The 18,577-nt window shown below is 37.2% G+C and overlaps 1 protein-coding gene across 2 annotated transcripts in view; it reads left to right on the plus strand.

Annotated features, from left to right (window-relative positions):
• The window catches only part of UHRF2 (ubiquitin like with PHD and ring finger domains 2), a 93,427-nt gene that overhangs the window by 70,707 nt on the left and 4,143 nt on the right, over positions 1-18,577 (plus strand). Inside the window, exons 9-14 of one of the 2 annotated variants that reach the window (XM_040631433.1) lie at positions 38-142; positions 10,547-10,653; positions 13,913-14,075; positions 14,727-14,867; positions 16,561-16,657; positions 16,979-17,131. In XM_040631433.1, coding sequence (XP_040487367.1) covers positions 38-142; positions 10,547-10,653; positions 13,913-14,075; positions 14,727-14,867; positions 16,561-16,657; positions 16,979-17,131 — 766 coding nt within the window. Of the gene's footprint in view, positions 1-37; positions 143-10,546; positions 10,654-13,912; positions 14,076-14,726; positions 14,868-16,560; positions 16,658-16,978; positions 17,137-18,577 lie in introns of both variants that reach the window. The other variant, XM_040631432.1, reaches the window with a different exon arrangement.

The following is an 18,577-nucleotide window of genomic DNA, read 5'->3' on the forward strand; positions in this document are numbered from 1 at the left end:
CTATTCAAAGTATTTTGAGACTCTCTTTATTTCATAGGTGAGCGAAGCAGGTGTCCATAGGCCCCATGTTGGTGGAATTCATGGTCGAAGTAATGATGGGGCTTACTCTCTTGTCCTCGCTGGCGGATTTGCGGATGAAGTAGTAAGTCACGATACAACCTTGTTCTTTAGAACCTGTCTTGATCGTTCGGTAAAATATAGAAGCTTTTTCTAGCATATATCAAATCCCATTTTTTTTTTTAGCATAGTTTTTATGTTGAAGTGGTCACTTCTGTACAAATTATAAGATAAATCAATTGGCAGTCTTTAATCTTTACATGTACTGATTTATATATATATGTGGTAACTGATTATTGCAATAAAAATACATTCTCTATAGAACTCACTTTTTTCTAATTAAACTTATTATTTTGGGATGTTGTAGATTGATGTGTAGCCTTAGAAATACTATAGATATCTCTATGCCCTTTACCCATTTTCCCCCCAATGGTAACATCTTACAAAACTAGTACAGTAGTATCACAACCAGGATATTGACATTAATACATTCAGGTCACTGAAAATTTTCCTACCACGAGTATCCCTCATGTTGTCCTTTGATAGCCACACCAGCTGCCCTCCCTCAACCCCTCCCTAACCCCTGACAACCACTAATCTGTTCTCCATTTCTGTAATTTTGTTGTTTCAAAAATTTGTAGAAGTAGAGGAGCGCCTAGGTGGTTCAGTCGGTTAAGTGTCCAACTCTTGATTTCCACCTGGGTCAGGATCTCAGAGTCGTGGGATGGAGCCCTGAGTGGGGCTCCGCACTCAACAGGGCATCTACTTGAGATTCTCCATCTCCGTCTCCCTTTACCCCTCCCCTCCCATGCTCACATGCCTTCTCTCCCTCTCTCTCTCTCTCTAAAAATCTTTAAAAAAACTTTTTTTTTATAAGTGGAATCATATAGTATGTGACCTTTGGGAATGGCACTCTTCACTCAGCATAATTCTTAAATTGTGGCATGTATTAATAGTTTATTCCTTTTTTTTTTTTTTAAGATTTATTTATTTGACAGAGAGACAGCCAGGGAGAGAGGGAACACAAGCAGGGGGAGTGGGAGAGGAAGAAGCAGGCTCCCGGCCGAGGAGCCTGATGTGGGGCTCGATCCCAGAACGCTGGGATCACGCCCTGAGCCAAAGGCAGACGCTTAATGACTGCGCCACCCAGGCGCCCCAGTTTATTCCTTTTTTTATTGCTGAGTAGTATTCCATCTGTAGGTATGCCACAGTTCATCTGACCATTCATTCATTGAAGAATATTCGGATTGTTCCAGTTTTTGACTTTTACAAATAACTGCAATAAACATTTAGGTACAGGTTTTTTAATAAATGTAAGTCTTCATTTTTCTGTGATAAATGCCCAGAAATGTATTGTTGGGTTATATGGTAGTTGCATGTTTAGTTTTTTAAGAAACTGCCAAATTGTTTTCCAGAGTGGCTGTACCACTTTACATTCCTATTAGCAGCGTGTAAGTAAGTGATGGAGTTTCTCTGCACTCTTGCCATCATGCGGTGTTGTTGCTTTGTTTTACTTTAGCCATTCTCATAGGTATGCAGTGAGATCTCATTGTGGGTTTAGTTGACATTTCCCTAATGGCTGATGATGATGGACATGATTCACTTTTTTGCTATGTGTATAGCCTCTTTAATGATATATCTTCAGGTCAGTTGCCCATTTTCTAATTGGTCCTATTTGGGGTTTTTTGCTGTTCATTGAATATGTAGTTTGCAGGTATTTTCTCCTAGTCTGTTTCATTAGTTTGTGTTCATGGTATGTTACAGCTGTGTAGAGGCCAAGATGCATGTTTTCAGACAAAGGTAGAAAAGCTTGCCATTTTTCTAACAGGCAGATTTGGCAGTATGTTTACACTAGCATGGCAAAGGAAACTGAAGATGGAACTACGCAGGGTAATTATTTGAGTACTCATTTAATATGCCTATTTTTAAGTTGTATTTTTCAGAAATACAAAGGATGTTGTATAGTTTACTACAGTCAACACTAGATTTTTTTTTAAGGCTCTGTAAGAAAACAAGCCAACTAACAGTAGAATCTTTTTAACATGTTTTTAGCAACAAGCCAGTTGTGTTTGATCTAGACTCTGACATTTGTATGTGAGACTTTCCCAATGTGTAAAATAGAAAAAAATAGTAGCACCATTTTATGTCAAAATTACTGATATTAAATGAGGTAATTTATGTAGTCTTAGCATATAACGAGGATTCAAAAAGTTGCATTGTCTAGAGCAGAGCTTATCTTAAATATACAAAACATAAACATGTAGAGGTGAAAATAAGTACCAGGTAGAATTGAGATGGTTATTACTACTTCCCTTTTTCCTCATCTTTTGAGTATAGTTAATAGTCAAACATTAAACATTTGTAGAGAAAAGTACTAATGAGCTGTTAATTATGTATCTTAAGCAATTAATTCTCAGTCTATTAAGTAATGTAAAGAATAATTCATTTTGGAGCTAAAACACATAGGCTTAGATCACCAGCTAAGATATATTTGGAGATGTTAATACATTTTATAAGCATTTTTAATCTTTTGATCTCTTATTGCAGGCAGGTCATATCTACAGAAATGGGTGGAGGAAACCTAAATAAACTTTTCTCATTTGAGAAAAAAATTTGTTTTGAAACCTTTAAGTATAACATTCACGGAGCCCATAATCTTTGTTTTGTCCAGATGAATGGACATGAAACTACTGAATACCTGTTGATAAACTAGTTAATATTTTAGTCTAGTAACTTGAGAATCAAATGCTAGTTTTAGTGCCCTGTGTTAGGGTAACCTCACTAGAGGAATGTGAACTCACAAAGATGATCTGCCTTTTACAGTTGTCCTGAGAAATAGTTTGCTCAAGTGATCAGGAACAAATTCTGGAACCAAACTGTTTTGGGTTTGTGTCCTGGTGCCATCTCTTACTAGCTAAGTGACCTTAGGTAAGGTAATGAACCTCTGCCTCATCTATAAAATAAGGCTTTAAAAAAGTACTTCAGAGGGTTGATGTGAGCATTAAAAGAATCACACGTAAAATGCTTAGCCTAACTTCACAGACACACGGAGTAAATGCTAGGTGGGTGTTATCAGCAGTAAAGTGGTAGTACCCAGTTTTGCAAACACGTAAGGGGTATTTTGAGAGAAGCTGGCAGATTGAAGCTGTACACTAGATAGCTTTGAATTAAAGAATCATTAAAGGTGTCTGGGAAAAGATTAGTGATCTTAACTGTGTTTTAGGATATTTATCTGATAGTCTTTGCGGGGGGTGGGGGGACAGTGAGAAGATTGAGATGAAGGTCTTTTCCTTGATAAAAGGTAGTGGCAGGAATGGGAGCATCCAGCTTGTTGTGTTATGCAGCTACTTTACAACTTGAGAGAAGTCGAGATTGGGAAATTGAGTCACTCTGGGGCAGTAGTATGCCCCCTATATAGATGATGGCTTCTTACGTGAGGTGTTCTCAAATAGCAGGCTTCTTTAGGTTACTGACCCACAGGGGTACAACTTTGTGGAGCATGGACTATAATATGTAACAAATGTGGGCTGATCATTTTTCCTTAGGAAAATTAGTCTGAACTAATATTAATATATTGGCTGAATTCTGACAGTCCAGCAATTTTTTGTCCCCTAATAATAATTAAAAGTTTCTGTTGGTGTGATGAATAAAGTATTGATGAGTTAATGACGTAGAATTTTAATTATTCTGACTTGATTATTTGCTGTTTAAGGAATAATCAGAAATGTTTTGTTCTTTCATTTTAAATGCTACTTAGTTTTTAAAGCTTAGGTTGCCTCTATTATGCCGTTCTAGTCACCACTACTTTTTCCTTTATAGCACTACCATAATTATAACTTTAAAAGTTGACAGGGGAGCTGGATGGCTGGGTGGCTCAGTTGGTTAGGCATCTGCCTTCAGCTCAGGTCATGATCCCAGGTCCTGGGATCAAGCCCCACATGGGGCTCCCTGCTTGTGTGCGCACACATGAGCGTGCTTTCTCTCTCTGACAAATAAATCTTTTTTTTAAAAAAGTTGACAGGGTTATGAAAATGAGCATTGTGAAGTCAATCCAAGTAACATTTGGAAGACTTTCTGATTAAGAAGTGTTCTGGGCTGCTCTAGGTGTAGTTATTTATTAGATTTCCTTTAAATGGAATACACACTAAAGATGAAATTCCTTAATGCCTTAGTCTTCAAAATATAGACTTCAGTATTAGATCAACAAAAAGTGAAGTCAAGGTTTTTGGACAGATAAAAGCCCTTCTAAAACCATGAGATTTTAGTTATGACTTAATCCAAAAGAAAAACAAGGTGCAAAATAATTGACCTTTACTACAGACAATGATTAAGTAGAGAAAACGTCATTGTTTTAAGTTCAATCTAAACTAATTAAACTCTTGCAATAAAGAAACATTGTTGGGTGGGGGAATGAGCACAATGGTTGAAGAGGAGTAGGAGATACAGTCTTCTAGTTATGGAATGAGTAAGTCATGGGAATAAAAGGCACAGCATAAGAAATGAGGTCAGTGGTATTGTTTTTCGTTTTTTGGGTTTTTAAAAAAATTTTTATGTTATGTTAGTCACCATACAGTACATCCTTAGTTTTTGAGGTAGTGTTCCATGATTCATTGTTTGCATATAACACCCAGTGCTCCATGCAATACATGCTCTCCTTAATACTCATCACCGGCCTATCCCAATTCCCTACCCCCCTCCCCTCTGAAGCCCTGTTTGTTTCCCAGAGTTCATAGTCTCTCATGGTTCATTCCCCTTTCTGTATACCCCGCCTTCGTTCTTCCCTTCCTTCTCCTACTAATCTCCCTATTTCTTATGTTCCATAAATGAGTGAAACCATATGATAATTGTCTTTCTCTGCTTGACTTCTTTCACTTAGCATAATCCCCTCCAGTCCCATCCATGTTGCTGTAAATGTTGGGTAGTCGTTCTTTCTGATGGCTGAGTAATATTCCATTGTGTATATGGACCCCATCTTCTTTATCCATTTGTCTGTTGAAGGGCATCTCGCTCCTTCCACAATTTAGCTATTGTGGACAATGCTGCTATGAACATTGGGTGGATATGGCCCTTCTCTTCACGATGTCTGTATCTTTGGGGTGAATACCCAGTAGTGCAGTTGCTGGGTCATAGGGTAGCTCTATTTTTAACATTTTGAGGGATCTCCACACTATTTTGCAAAGTGGTGTACCAACTTGCATTCCCACCAACCGTGTAGGAGGGATCCCCTTTCTCCACATCCTCTCCAACAATTGTTGTTTCTTGCCATGTCCCATTTTTGCCATTCTAACTGGCGTAAGGTGGTATCTCAGTGTGGTTTTTTGATTTGAATTTCCCTGATGACTAATGATTTTGAACATTTTTTCATGTGTCTGTTAGCCATTTGTATGTCTTCATTGGAAAAGTGTCTGTTCGTATCTTCTGCCCATTTTTTGATTTGATTATTTGTTTCTCATGTTTTGAGTTTGAGAAGTTCTTTGTTGATCTAGGATACCAGTCTTTTATCTGCAGTGTCATTTGCAAATATCTTCTACTATTCCATGGGCTGCTTCTTAGTTTTTTTGACTGTTTCCTTTGCTGTGCAGAAGCTTTTTATATTTTGGGTTTTCCATCGAAGAGAGATAGTTTGACTTCTTCTTTGCCGATTTGAATACCTTTTTTATCCCTTTTTGTTGTCTGATTGCTGTTGCAAGGACTTCTAGTACTACGTTGAATCATAATGGCGAGAGTGGGCATCCTTGTCATGTTCCTGATCTTAAGGGAAAGGCTTTCAGCTTTTCCCCATTGAGAATGATATTCGCTGTAGGCTTTTCATAGATGGTTTTGATGAAATTGAGGAATGTACCCTCTATCCCTACACTCTGAAGTGTTTTAATGAGGAAAGGATGCTGAATTTTGTCAAATGCTTTTTCTGCATCAATTGAAAGGATCATACGGTTCTTGACTTTTTCGTTGATGTGATCTATCACACTGATCAGTTTGCGAATGTTGAACCTTGCATCCCAGGGATGAATCCCACTTGGTCATGATGGATAACCCCTTTAATGTACTGTTGGATCCTATTAGCTAGGATATTGTTGAGAATTTTGGCATCCGTATTCATCAGGGATATCGGTCTGTAATTCTCCTTTTTGATGGGGTCTTTGCCTGGTATGGAGATCAAGGTTATACTGGCCTCATAGAATGAGTTTGGTAGTTTTCCTTCTGCTTCTATTTTTTGAAACAGCTTCAGGAGAATAGGTATTATTTCTCCTTTGAATGTTTGGTAGAATTCCCCGGGGAATCCGTCAGGCCCTGGACTCTTGTTTTTTGGGAAGTTTTTGATAACTGCTTCAATCTCTTCATAATTAATTGGTCTGTTTAAGCAATTTCTTCCTGTTTCAGACTTGGTAGTTTATAGGTTTCCGGAAGGCATCCATTTCTTCCAGGTTGTTTAATTTATTGCCATATAGTTGTTGATAAAAATTTCTAATGATCCTTCCTATTTCATTGGTGTTGGTTGTAATCTCTCCCCTTTCATTCATAATTTTATTAATTTGGGTCCTTTCTCTATTCTTTTGCATAAGTCTGGCCAGGGGCTTATTGATCTTATTAATTCTTTCAAAGAACTAGCTTCTAGTTTTATTGATCTGCTCTACTGTGCTCCTGGTTTCTAATTCATTGATCTCTGCTTTAATCTTGATCACCTGCCTTCTCGTGCATGGGTTAGGCCTGTTCTGTTCTAGCTCCAGCTTCTTTACGTGAGAATATAAAAACTGCATTTTAGATTGTTCTGTTCTTTTGAGTGAGGCTTGGATGGCTATGTATTTTCCCCTTAGGACTGCCTTTGCAGTGTCCCGTAGGTTTTGGACCATTGTGTTTTCGTTCTCATTGGTTTCCATAAATTGCTTAAGCTCATCTTTAATTCCCTGGTTTACCCAGTCATTCTTGAGCAGGATGGTTCTTAGTTTCCAAGTGTTTGAGTTTCTTCCAAATTTTTCCTTGTGATTGAGTTCCAGTTTCAAAGCATTGTGGTCTGAGAAGATACAGGGAATAATGTCAGTCTTTTGGTATCAGTTGAGACCTGTTTTGTGACCCAGCATATGGTCTATTCTGCAGAAAGTTCCATGTGCATTTGAAAAGAATGAGTATTCTGTTGTTCTGGGGTGTAGTGTTCTGTATGTATCTATGAGGTCCATCTGGTCCAGTATATCATTCGAAGCTCTTGTTTCTTTGTTGATTTTCTGCTTAGGTGATCTGTCTATTGCTGAGAGCGGAGTGTTGAGGTTCCCTACTATTAATGTATTATTATCTATATGTCTCTTTATTCTGGTTAAGAGTTGGCTTGTGTGTCTAGCTGCTCCCCTGTTGGGGGCATAGATATTTATAATTGTTAGATCCTCTTGTTGGATACACCCTTTAAGAATAATATAGTGTCCTTCTGTATCTCTAACTACAGTCTGCAGTCTTTAGTTTAAAATCTAATCTGTCTGATATGAGAATTGCTACCCCACCTTTCTTTTGAGGTCCGTTGGCATAAAAAATGGTTCTCCATCTCTTCATTTTCAGTCTGGATGTATCTTTAGATTCAAAATGAGTCTCTTGGAGACAGCATATGGATTTGTCGTGTCTTTTTATCCAATCTGCAACCCTGTGGCATTTATGGGAGCATTTAGGCCATTCACATTGAGAGTGATTATTGAGAGATATGATTTTAATGATGTCATGTTGCCTGTGAAGTCTTTGTTTCTATACATTGTAAATTTCTGTTCTGTATCACTCTTGGGGCCTTTTAACTTTTATAGAACCCCCCTTAATATTTCTTGCAGGGCTGGCTTGGTGGTCACAAATTCTTTCCGTTTCTGCTGCTCTTGGAAGCTCCTTGTCTCTCCATCCATTCTGAATGACAGCCTTGCTGGATAAAGGATCCTTGGCTGCATGTTCCTCTCACTTAGTGCTCTGAATATGTCTTGCCAGCCATTTCTGGCTTGCCAGATCTCTGTAGACAGGTCTGACATTATTCTGATGTTCTTCCTTCTGTAGGTGAGGACTCTTTTCCCCCTGGCCACTTTCAAGATTGTATCCTTGCATCTAAGATTTGCAAATTGTACTATTATGTGACGTGGTGTTGGTCTGTTCTCATTGATCTTGGGAGGGGTGCTCTCTGCCTCTTGGACATGAATGCTTGTCCTTTGCCAGATTAGAGAAGTTCTCAGCTACAATTTGTTCAAATATCTCTTCTAGACCTCTGTTTTTCTCCACCCCCTTGGGGATGCTGCTGATTCTGACATTGGAATGGTTCATTGAGTCAGTAATATCCCGTAACCTACATTCTTGAGATTGGATTTTTTTTTTGAGCCAAGTTCCCATTTTTTCCTTCTTTTCTATCATCCCATCTTCCAATTCACTAATTCATTCTTCTGCCTCATTTACCCTGGCTGTCAGAGCATCCAGTTTAGACTGCATTTGATTCATAGGATTTTTAATTTCTGCCAGATTCGCTGTCATTTCTGCCCTTAGAGATTCTATATTGTCATCCATATTTTCGTTACTTTTTTTTTAAGCCTACACATCATCTTGACCATTGTTACTCTGAACTCCATTTCTGACAATTTCTGTGGCAGAGGCCACAGTCTCTGTGTCCTTTCTTTGCTGAGGGTTTCTCCTCCTCATCATTCTGATGAGGAGAGGTTGCGGGGATGCACAGAGCCCAAATTATTGACCAGGACCCAGGCAGTGTGCACTTGTTTTATAGGGACCTTAGGGATGTGGGCTTCTTGATTTTTCAGCCTGCCTTCTGTGGGGGGTGGGGGGCAGCCACACTGATACTCAGGCAACCCTGTTTGTGTAGAGTTGCCCTGTTCCCTGTGAGAGGGGGTGGGGATGGGCACAATGCGAACCAGTATTTCCGGGCTTTTGTTTTCTGGTGGCTTTCCCTGGCGGTTTGCTGTGACTCTTCTGAGAGTCAGAGCTACAGTGGCCTTATCCTAGCCTCTGTCTCAGAACAGAAAGATCGCAGTCTGCTCTCCACTGAGCTCTCCTGGCCACTTTAACTCTGTTTCTGTCGGTGCTGCTAAAAACCCTGCCCCATCCCGGGTTCTGTGCCCCACAGCCAGTCTTCCAGTCCTCACTCCCTGGTCCAGCATATCTCTGTCCTTTGTGCTTCTAACACTGCCAACTGCCCTGGGTTCCCCAAGCTCCTTGTTTCAGTGTCATTCACGCATTTTCTGGAGCTCAGGTTTTCAGTCTGGTTGCGCGTGCGCTCCCAGTCTCAGTCTGCTTTATCGGCAGCTACCAGTCCGCGAATCTGGCCCGCTTCCCAGTGCAGGTGGCTACTGCTTCCCGATACCCGAGCCTGGGGCCTCCCTCCCCCTTCCGTTTATCTTCCGATATCTGTGTGCAGATTCACGGCTCCCCGCTTCATACCTCAATACTCAGTGCCAGATGTTCGTTTGTAGAGATCCAGATGTATCTTCCTGCGTCTCAGACGGGCTGATTTCGTGGGTGTTCAGGATGATCTGGTAGATATCCAGCTCAGTTCAGGGGACCCGCTGAAAAAAGGTCCCCTACTCCTTCGCCATCTTTTTTCTTCACCTAGTCAGTGATATTGTAATAGCATTGTCTGGTAACAGATGGTAGCTACACTTGTGGTGAGCACAGCATAATGTTTAAACTTGTATCACTATGTTATATACCTGAGACTGAACATGGTCTGTAAACTAATCAAAAAAAAAGAGTGAGCCACTATTTCGATAATGTTAGTAGAGTTAATTTGTATACTGATACTCTTCTCAACTGATTTTGAGTACTGAATCAATAACTTAGTAATATCAATATAAATTTGTAATTAATACAGAGATATTTGTGGTCCTAGTTTCTGTAACATCTAGTTCCTTTGGCATGTTTTTTTCACATTTAGTAGACCCTTTATACAAATTTTAGTTTTCAAATTCTTTTCCTTTTTAATAATAGGCTATTATTTCACTGAATGTAATTTAAGTGAACCTGTATAATATGAAATGTGGGGAACTTACTAAGCTGTTAGGATTTTAATTTTGAATTTTAACAGCAAACTTGGGTATGGTGTAGATTGCTGATGAGAAATCAGATATGAAGTATTTACTAAAATGGTATGCTGTAAAATCCTACAAGAGAATATTGATGTTTATTTTAATACCATTGAATTAAACGAAACAATATTCCCAGTCTATAAATCTTATTTTGTAACATCCTAGAGATTAGTCCTTTTATGTACATAGCATGAGAATAGCCACATTTGGAGGTACTGGAAGCTCTAACTTTAAAATGATCATGTGATGTAACTTGATATAACTTGAAGATGTACTGCGTACACAACTGCATTTGAGATATTTTGGCAAGTATCTCTCAAGGTACCTTGAAAGAGAACATGTAAATTCATAACATCCTAACCAAATGTTCTGACTGTAAAATAAGAATTGGCAAGATTATACTTGGGTTTAGGTATCTTAATGCTGAAAATCTTTTCCCATAGGACCGAGGTGATGAATTCACATACACTGGGAGTGGTGGTAAAAATCTTGCTGGTAATAAAAGAATTGGTGCACCATCGGCTGATCAAACATTAACAAACATGAACAGGTACTCTTTATTGTTAGAGTTTGTAAAGACTATTTGGGCTTTGTATAAAAGTTTGATTATAGTAATGTAATTTGTAAGTTAGACTATAGGGGAGAATCTTAAATTGACAGTTAAAGATCTAAATTTAAAATCCCATTACCTGATTATATAATTATTTTTAAGCATTCTAACATTTCTTCATACTACTTTTTAAATGGCATAATTCCCAGTCTTAATACATGTGTTTTACATTTAAAAACATGTTGAAACATTTGAAGGAAGGGAACCTATGTAAGTGAAATTGAGGACAAGGTGGCTATCTACTATCCCATAGGTCAAAGTTATGTTTTACTCAACACAGATTTATCTTTTAAAGTAACAGACTTCTTTTTAAAAGAGACTCAACGAATGTGAGATAGGTTTAAGTTCGAGAGCCGCATTTGTGGGCATAAGTGAAACATCAGATAAACTTAATCAGAACTACACTCAGGGTGCTTTTAGAATTTATAATGTCTCTTCAGTGCTATAAAAGAGGATGTTTAATTACAAAAATGACCTTTTCTAAGTAAATACTTACAAAGCATTACAAAAGAGCCACCTTGTGCTAACCTTTGTTCTATAGAAGTATTAATGACATTCCAGCTTCCATGGGAACAAAAAATGATTTTAAAATGTTTTATTTCAAAGGTGCTTGCTAATAGCAATAATAAGGTGACCCAAACCATCAGATAGCAACGACCACATTATAACTTGTCATATTGATAATTTTTTGATCAATTTCATAAAGTTGAAATTTTTATATCCTATTGTTAAGGGTGTTTTATGGATTATTGAGTAAAAATGAGTATTTTTCTTTCTTGAGTCTAAATCACTCGGTTTTAAGTAGTGTGCCCTTAATTTCTGATTACCGTGTGAAGTAAAGAATACACCAATATGATTTCAAGAATTTGTTGCATACCAAATTACATACAATCTGTTTTTATGTCTTCCTTCTATATTATTTCTGACAGTAGGATTATTTAACTGAACCAGCAGAGGAGACAGGTCAGATTTGCTGGTGAAAACATTCCTGAGGCAGGAGTCCAGTCCTTAGCTAGTCTTTTCCTAGCAGAATAGCAGCTCTTCAGGAGGAATGATCTTAAAAGGAGTTAGAAAGATTTTGATGTGTTTTTGTCGGTGAAAGTATTATCTTGAATTTGCAAAAGGGCTTTTCACGTTGTCAAATCTGAAAATTATATTTTCCTTTTAATAACAATAGATGATTTTGCTTGAATGAGGTTTGTTTCCTAACTTCCTGCACTTGTAATATACATGGTAAATATTTTCCAAGCTTTTAAAGAATCTAATAAGTATAACCCTGTTTGCCATATGTTATAATCTTATTAGAAAATAATTGACAAGTAGTAAAAATGTTTATATTGAAAGGAAGGTAGTGAATATAAAATATTAACTCAAAAACATTTCCGATTGACTTATAGGGACTCTGACATCTGTTCAGTTAATTTATACATTAAGCTTTTGAGTATGCATAGTGATTGTAAAGACCTCTGGGCAAAGATACCTATATGTTTTATAAACATGAAAACTGGGGTGAAAGACCCTTAGCTCTGCCCCATATTATACTCTTTCCTGACTAGTATATGGTCCAGTGCATTTTCACTTCTCCACTAAAGGATAGTTTGGCTCCTGCTTCTTGCTTTGAGAAGTTTGTTCCTATTTCTTCTCAGCTTTTCGCTTTATGAAACTGAAGAGGGCAGCAAGGTAACCTAGCCATCCTTTATAAGGGCAGTTAGAAGCAATCGATTGAGCTGCAGAGTAATGGAAAAGCCTTGTTTCACCTAGTTTGATCTTAGATTCTTTTCACATACTTGAACTACCTACATACTTTTGTGAAGCTAGAAGTGAGTTAATGATGCCAGTTAGTGGTGGCAATCATTCTGAATGAAGGTGCCTGTAAGCACCGAACCGTTCCACTCATTAATGTGAAAATAGTATTTGTCCTTTTCCTACCTCTTTAAGAAGATGAAGTATATATATCTCAATAGGTATTACATTAATAAGATGGAATACTAGCCCTAGAAGGTTGGTTACATTTTCTTCTACCTCCCAGAGATTTCATGCATCTCCCTTTGAGATAAAAAAAGATAACTTGGTAAACTTTATTTGACCACATTTATAAAGTGGTTTTTTTTTTTTAAACAAAACACTTTCAGTTTATTTACTTTAACAATATAACTGATCAAGAGATCTGGGTAGATTAGACATTTAGTCATAAGGTCAGTTTTTTTTTATTTGAGCCTGTGTAAAATTATGCCCTGAAAAAGTATTTTGTATCATATCTGAATTTACCAAATTGGGTGTGTATGTGTTTTAACCTTACATGTTCTCAGTGGGTTTTTTTTCCACTTAAGTTAGGAAGTAGGTATCTGAGAAGAAGAATACTAATTTTAAGTAGATTCTAGTTTGGTGGGGTTGTTTTGTTTTTTTGTTTTTGTTTTTGTTTTTTGGCAGGATTAAGTTCTCCCAAGAAAGGTCTTCTTACATACCCTTACTGATTAATTACTACTAATTGAGTACACCTGCTAAGATTCAACTAAATCAGGTGCTGCTTCTCACTCAGTGTTCCTCCTTGTTCACATGTCATCATAAAAATAGTGATCTGGAGGAGCCGAAAATCTTTATTGTCATGATTTAACACAGGCATTTGAATGCTTCAGTTTTATTTAAACTTTTTACTCGAAGTCTTTATATTATCATATTAAACTTGTTCTTTAATAGCTTCTAGACGTTAAGGATTCTCTATCTGGAATGTGGAAAGTAGACCTAGAAAGGTCATCTGTACCTTGCTGACAAATTCATTTTCCTGGATTTCTTTCTACATTATTCCAGCAATTTACCTCACTCCCTTATCAAAAATAAATACTACAACAATCACTTGCTTTAGTTTTCCAGCTTTCTCCCTTCCCTCAACAAACGTTATTTTTAAAAAATTCCATGTATTTCTAGTTGTTTTCTATTATACGTGGCACAGATGTTATTACTTTCAGAAGAACCCTACAGGCTATCTGAGAACCAATCCCCTGGCTTGGGGGTGACATCAGAAAACTGATTTGTCTTCTCTGCTGGTGGGGGAAAGCATAATCCTATTATCTGGAATAATATGGAAAGAATCATAGAATCTTAACCATCAGGTAAGGCATAAGTCACCTTTTAATTGAGCTAATAATGCGATTATGTACTTAAAGATTACTTGGTATAAAGACTTTGTTTTATTTTTTAGGGCATTGGCCCTAAACTGTGATGCTCCATTGGATGATAAAATTGGAGCAGAGTCTCGGAATTGGAGAGCTGGTAAGCCAGTCAGAGTGATACGCAGTTTTAAAGGGAGGAAGATCAGCAAATATGCTCCTGAAGAAGGCAACAGATATGATGGCATTTATAAGGTGCTCTATCTGGCATGACATCTTGTTAGTCATTCTTCCTGGGCTTTCAAGACAGGGTTGCCAAAGGGAACTACTCTACTGGGTGGGCTAAAGGAAATAGTAGATCACCTTCGTTGGTATTTCTACTTTTTCTGGAAATGTAACAAATATACAAAGTGAGCTCCTAACTTTAATACTTTTCTCTTAATGTTTATTTGAAGTCCATAAGGGCAGAGTTACATTTTGAGTTAAGCTTTTTATAAGTGTATATTCACTATGATAAAACTATTTAAATAATGTGACCATTGTAGATACTGATTCTTATAGATTTTCAAAGTCAAGCACGTTATAATTTGTCAAATAGGTTGTTTTCTTTTAAAAAATGGAGGCATTTACTGCCACCATTTTTATCTATTATGCAGGAATCTATTTGTGAGCATAATCTTGTTAATATTTCAAATTTATAGCAATGTGTACTTACATGGGAACTATCTTAATTAGGAAATAAGGTCAAAACAATATTTTTAGTGAATATTTTTTATTTACTGTTACTACAACAAAGCAAGTATCTTTTGAAGTTGCATTTAGTTTAGTCAAGTGTACTTAAACTAGTAATATATTATGAGTAAGTCTAAATATTTAATCTCAAACTACTACAAAATACTGATTTAGGTGGTGAAATACTGGCCAGAAATTTCATCAAGCCATGGATTCTTGGTTTGGCGCTACCTTTTAAGAAGAGATGATGTTGAACCTGCTCCTTGGACCTCAGAAGGAATAGAACGGTCAAGGAGACTATGTCTACGTTTACAGGTTAGATAACATTTGTCTAGGCTACTTGTATGTTCATAAAAATGCGCACCTCTGTAATATCTTTGTGCCTTAACACTGGATACAACTCGTGGCAATTGATCAGTGGACTTTAAGGGGTGAGGAATGAAATCATGCAAGTTACACAGAAGGAAAACAAGCAAAAAGGTAGCATTCTAGGTGTCAAACTGCCCTAAGACCAAGAATTGTGCTTGGGAAAACCCAGGCCTTCAATGAGAAGTAAAATATTTCCAATTCAATTTGGAAATGACTTGAAGAATGACGGAGAGGGATACATAAAATTTATATAAAGGAGGCCTTAAGAAGGGAAGTTTATCCTAGAGGGCACAGGGGGTGTGTCTCTGGTAGGGGAAGGGGGAGGTGGCTTGTAAGAGTGGTCTGCTTCCTACCCTTCTCACTTTTCCTCACCCCTTTTTTCTCTTCCCCCTCAAAGCTGCTTCTCTGTCCTGTCACCACCTTTAGTGCTTTGCCTTTTTTTTTTCCCCTTTGCCCATGTTCAGCTGTTAACCCATATAAGACTTTGTTGGTTTTGTGTGCATAATGGATGGTATGGCTACATTCCCTGTCCACTGCCTATGCACCCTAGACTTTGTCCCTGACACTGACTTCAGAGCATGGTTTGAGTTCATCCTCCATCGTTCCCCATTGTTGTGCTTCCTGTAAAGACTACCAGCTTTTCATTTCCCCTGGCTCTGCCCACACTGCATGTGTAGGGGCTGAACTATGGGCAAGTGTCTGACCACCCAGGCAGGTGAGTGTGTGTTTTCTAGTGCAAGTCTGTGTCTGTTTTTGTTTTCTTTTTAAACTTGTAGAATTAATTGTTTCATTAATTAAATGAGACCCATCGGCTGCTAAAATAACTGCCAAAATAATTCTTTTTATAACAATATAAAAAAATAACTTGTTAAATCCATTTTTAAAAGATTTTTTTCAGATTCATTGTTCAGCAGAGCAGTGTTCTAGACAGGTTAGATTTGAAACTGTAAGCAGAAGCATGTAAGCCCATCTATTAAGATAAGTGAATAATATCATTGTTGGGGCCTAAAACATGTTGAACTTTAAGTATCAGTGTTATCAACAAAGCATGTCCCCCAAAAAAGGATAGCCACTAAAACACAAATAGGTAGACTTTATTCCTTAAAGTCTAACCTTAGCTGATAAAGAATTCAGTAATTTAGTGGCTTTAGGTGTTCTAAAAGCCCCTTCCCCCCCTTATTTTGGGAGATAAGAAATTTAGTCCTTAGTGTTGGGGGAGGAGTTGTTTTGTTTTTTAAAGATTGGCTCCACAATTGAGTGTAATACCATCTGTATGAGTGCGTACTGTGCTCTGTGGTTGATCTTTACTTACCTTCATATCTAGATTCTTCTCTTCCTTAAACTTTTTAAGCCACCTATTCAAATCTCCTGAAAACTTGTCTTTCCTCTTTTAGATCTGAGACTAAGATCATTATTTTATAAAATGGAGTATCTTAACTACATGGTTTTACACTGAATTGGGGATTTTAATAGTCTTCTGTCCTTTAAATGTCTGTTTCCTTTATATAAAGTCTCTCAGTTTAGGTAAAATATAGACTCTTCACCCCTTCCTTTTTTAAATTTCTCAGCAGCATCTAGACACCCCCACACACACTTCTTTGCAAAACTTAAATCTATATTGTACTTTTTTCCCCATCAGTATCCAGTAGGTTACCCTTCAGATAAGGAAGGGAAGAAGACTAAAGGACAGTCAAAGAAGCAGGCCAGTGGAGCCTCAAAAAGGCCGACTACAGATGGTAGGTAATGATTGCAGACGTAAGTCCTAAAAACATAGTTACTAATAAAGAAAAATATTAAGAGAATAAATTGAGAAACGAATCAGAAATTAAAAGAGATGTTTGGGAGTGGCAGAGAGGCGTGGGACTTTTTGTGTATTGTAGTAGCGTCGGAGCCAAAACGGCAGCAAATGCAGTATTCACAACTCCAAGGGAAGTTAGATGCTGCTTTATGCAGGTTATCTTCATGTTAAACATTACTGGTGCCAGTTAACTCTTTGATCTCATAGTTCTACTTAGAATCACTCATAAGTCTGCTTGTGTATTTTTAAATAAATCTAGATGATTGTCCAAGTGCCTCCAAAGTGTTAAAAACACCAGATTCAGCAGAAGCAGTTGAGGCTTTCCAGCTAACCCCTCAACAACAACATCTAATTAGAGAAGATCACCAAAACCAGAAGCTATGGGATGAAGTGCTTGCATCTCTTGTGGAAGGTCCAGTATGTAAAGGTTTTTTTAATAATAATGTTCTAATGTTAACAAATAGTAAAAAATAACATCCTTTGCAAGTCAGTCAAAACTTGATGTTTTTATGTAACCCTCTCATCCAGGGCTACTGCCTTTCAGAAATAAACTAAAGTAATACTTAAATGCTTTTAAATTGATTTTAGGCTTCTTAGTTGTTGGTTTTGGCCTCTCTGTGCCTGAACTTACTCATTTATGTTGAAAGCACTGTTCATGGGAAGAATTTTCAGTTTGTGTAACACAATTTAAAACTCATTGGGAAATTTCTTGCTGTAGTTCAAAGTTATCTGATGGTGTAAATCTTAAGCAGTTCAGCACATGTTTAATAGTGGTAAAAAAAAAAAACCTGTTGATTTATTTAAATACTTTATATGTTTTGGATTTTTTCCCCCATTTTTTGGTGATCATGAAATTTTAAAGTGAAAAGAAATTACAACTCATGTGTTGATTTTGTGTTAAGCTGTATTTTGCAAATGAAGCTTTCTTATCAAATTCCAGAAGCTGGAATTTTCAGATGTGAATTTATTCCTTCTTTGTTCACTTGCTTTTATTATGTCTATAATTTTACTTAAAATTAGAATATTCCATTTTATTAGATAGTAACCCCTTATTAGGTGTAATATAGTTACTTTTCTGGGTTTTTTCCTCCATGCAACTAATTGTGGATGAGCTTTAGTATCCTCTCTTGAATTTTTATCCTGTCATCTTCTAGTAATTTCTTCTTTCCAGTGTTCCCTTTGTTTCTGTCCATTCATTAGCCAGAATTTCTCGTGTGTCTGAGATGGGGTTAGTTATCTTTCTGTCTAAATATAGAGAGAACTCATTTTTATGTGGCTTTTTATTTGAGAAATGGTTATCAATATTAAGGAAGAATGTTCCCTGGTAAAATTTTTTAAACATGCATTCATATATTTATATATTCACATATGTATATTTATTTATATACATATATTTTTTTAAGATTTTATTTTTAAGTAATCTCCCAATATGGGACTCAAACTTAGAACCCCAAAATCAAGAGTCACATGCTCTACTGACTGAGCCAGAGCCAGCCAGGCATCCCTATTTATTCATTTTATTGTATTGTATTGTATTGTATTTTTATTTTATTTTTATTTTTATTATTTTTATTTTCTATTTATTTTTGAGTAATCTCTACCCCCAACGTGGGGCTCAAACTCACACCACCAGGATCAAGAAGCTTATGCTCTGGGGCACCTGGGTGGCACAGCGGTTAAGCGTCTGCCTTTGGCTCAGGGCGTGATCCCGGCGTTACGGGATCGAGCCCCACATCAGGCTCCTCCGCTATGAGCCTGCTTCTTCCTCTCCCACTCCCCCTGCTTGTGTTCCCTCTCTCGCTGGCTGTCTCTGTCTTTGTCAAATAAATAAAATCTTTAAAAAAAAAAAAAAAAAAAA

This window comes from Ursus maritimus, unplaced genomic scaffold (genome assembly GCF_017311325.1).
Source record: "Ursus maritimus isolate PB19 unplaced genomic scaffold, ASM1731132v1 scaffold_17, whole genome shotgun sequence".
Taxonomy (NCBI): domain Eukaryota; kingdom Metazoa; phylum Chordata; class Mammalia; order Carnivora; family Ursidae; genus Ursus; species Ursus maritimus.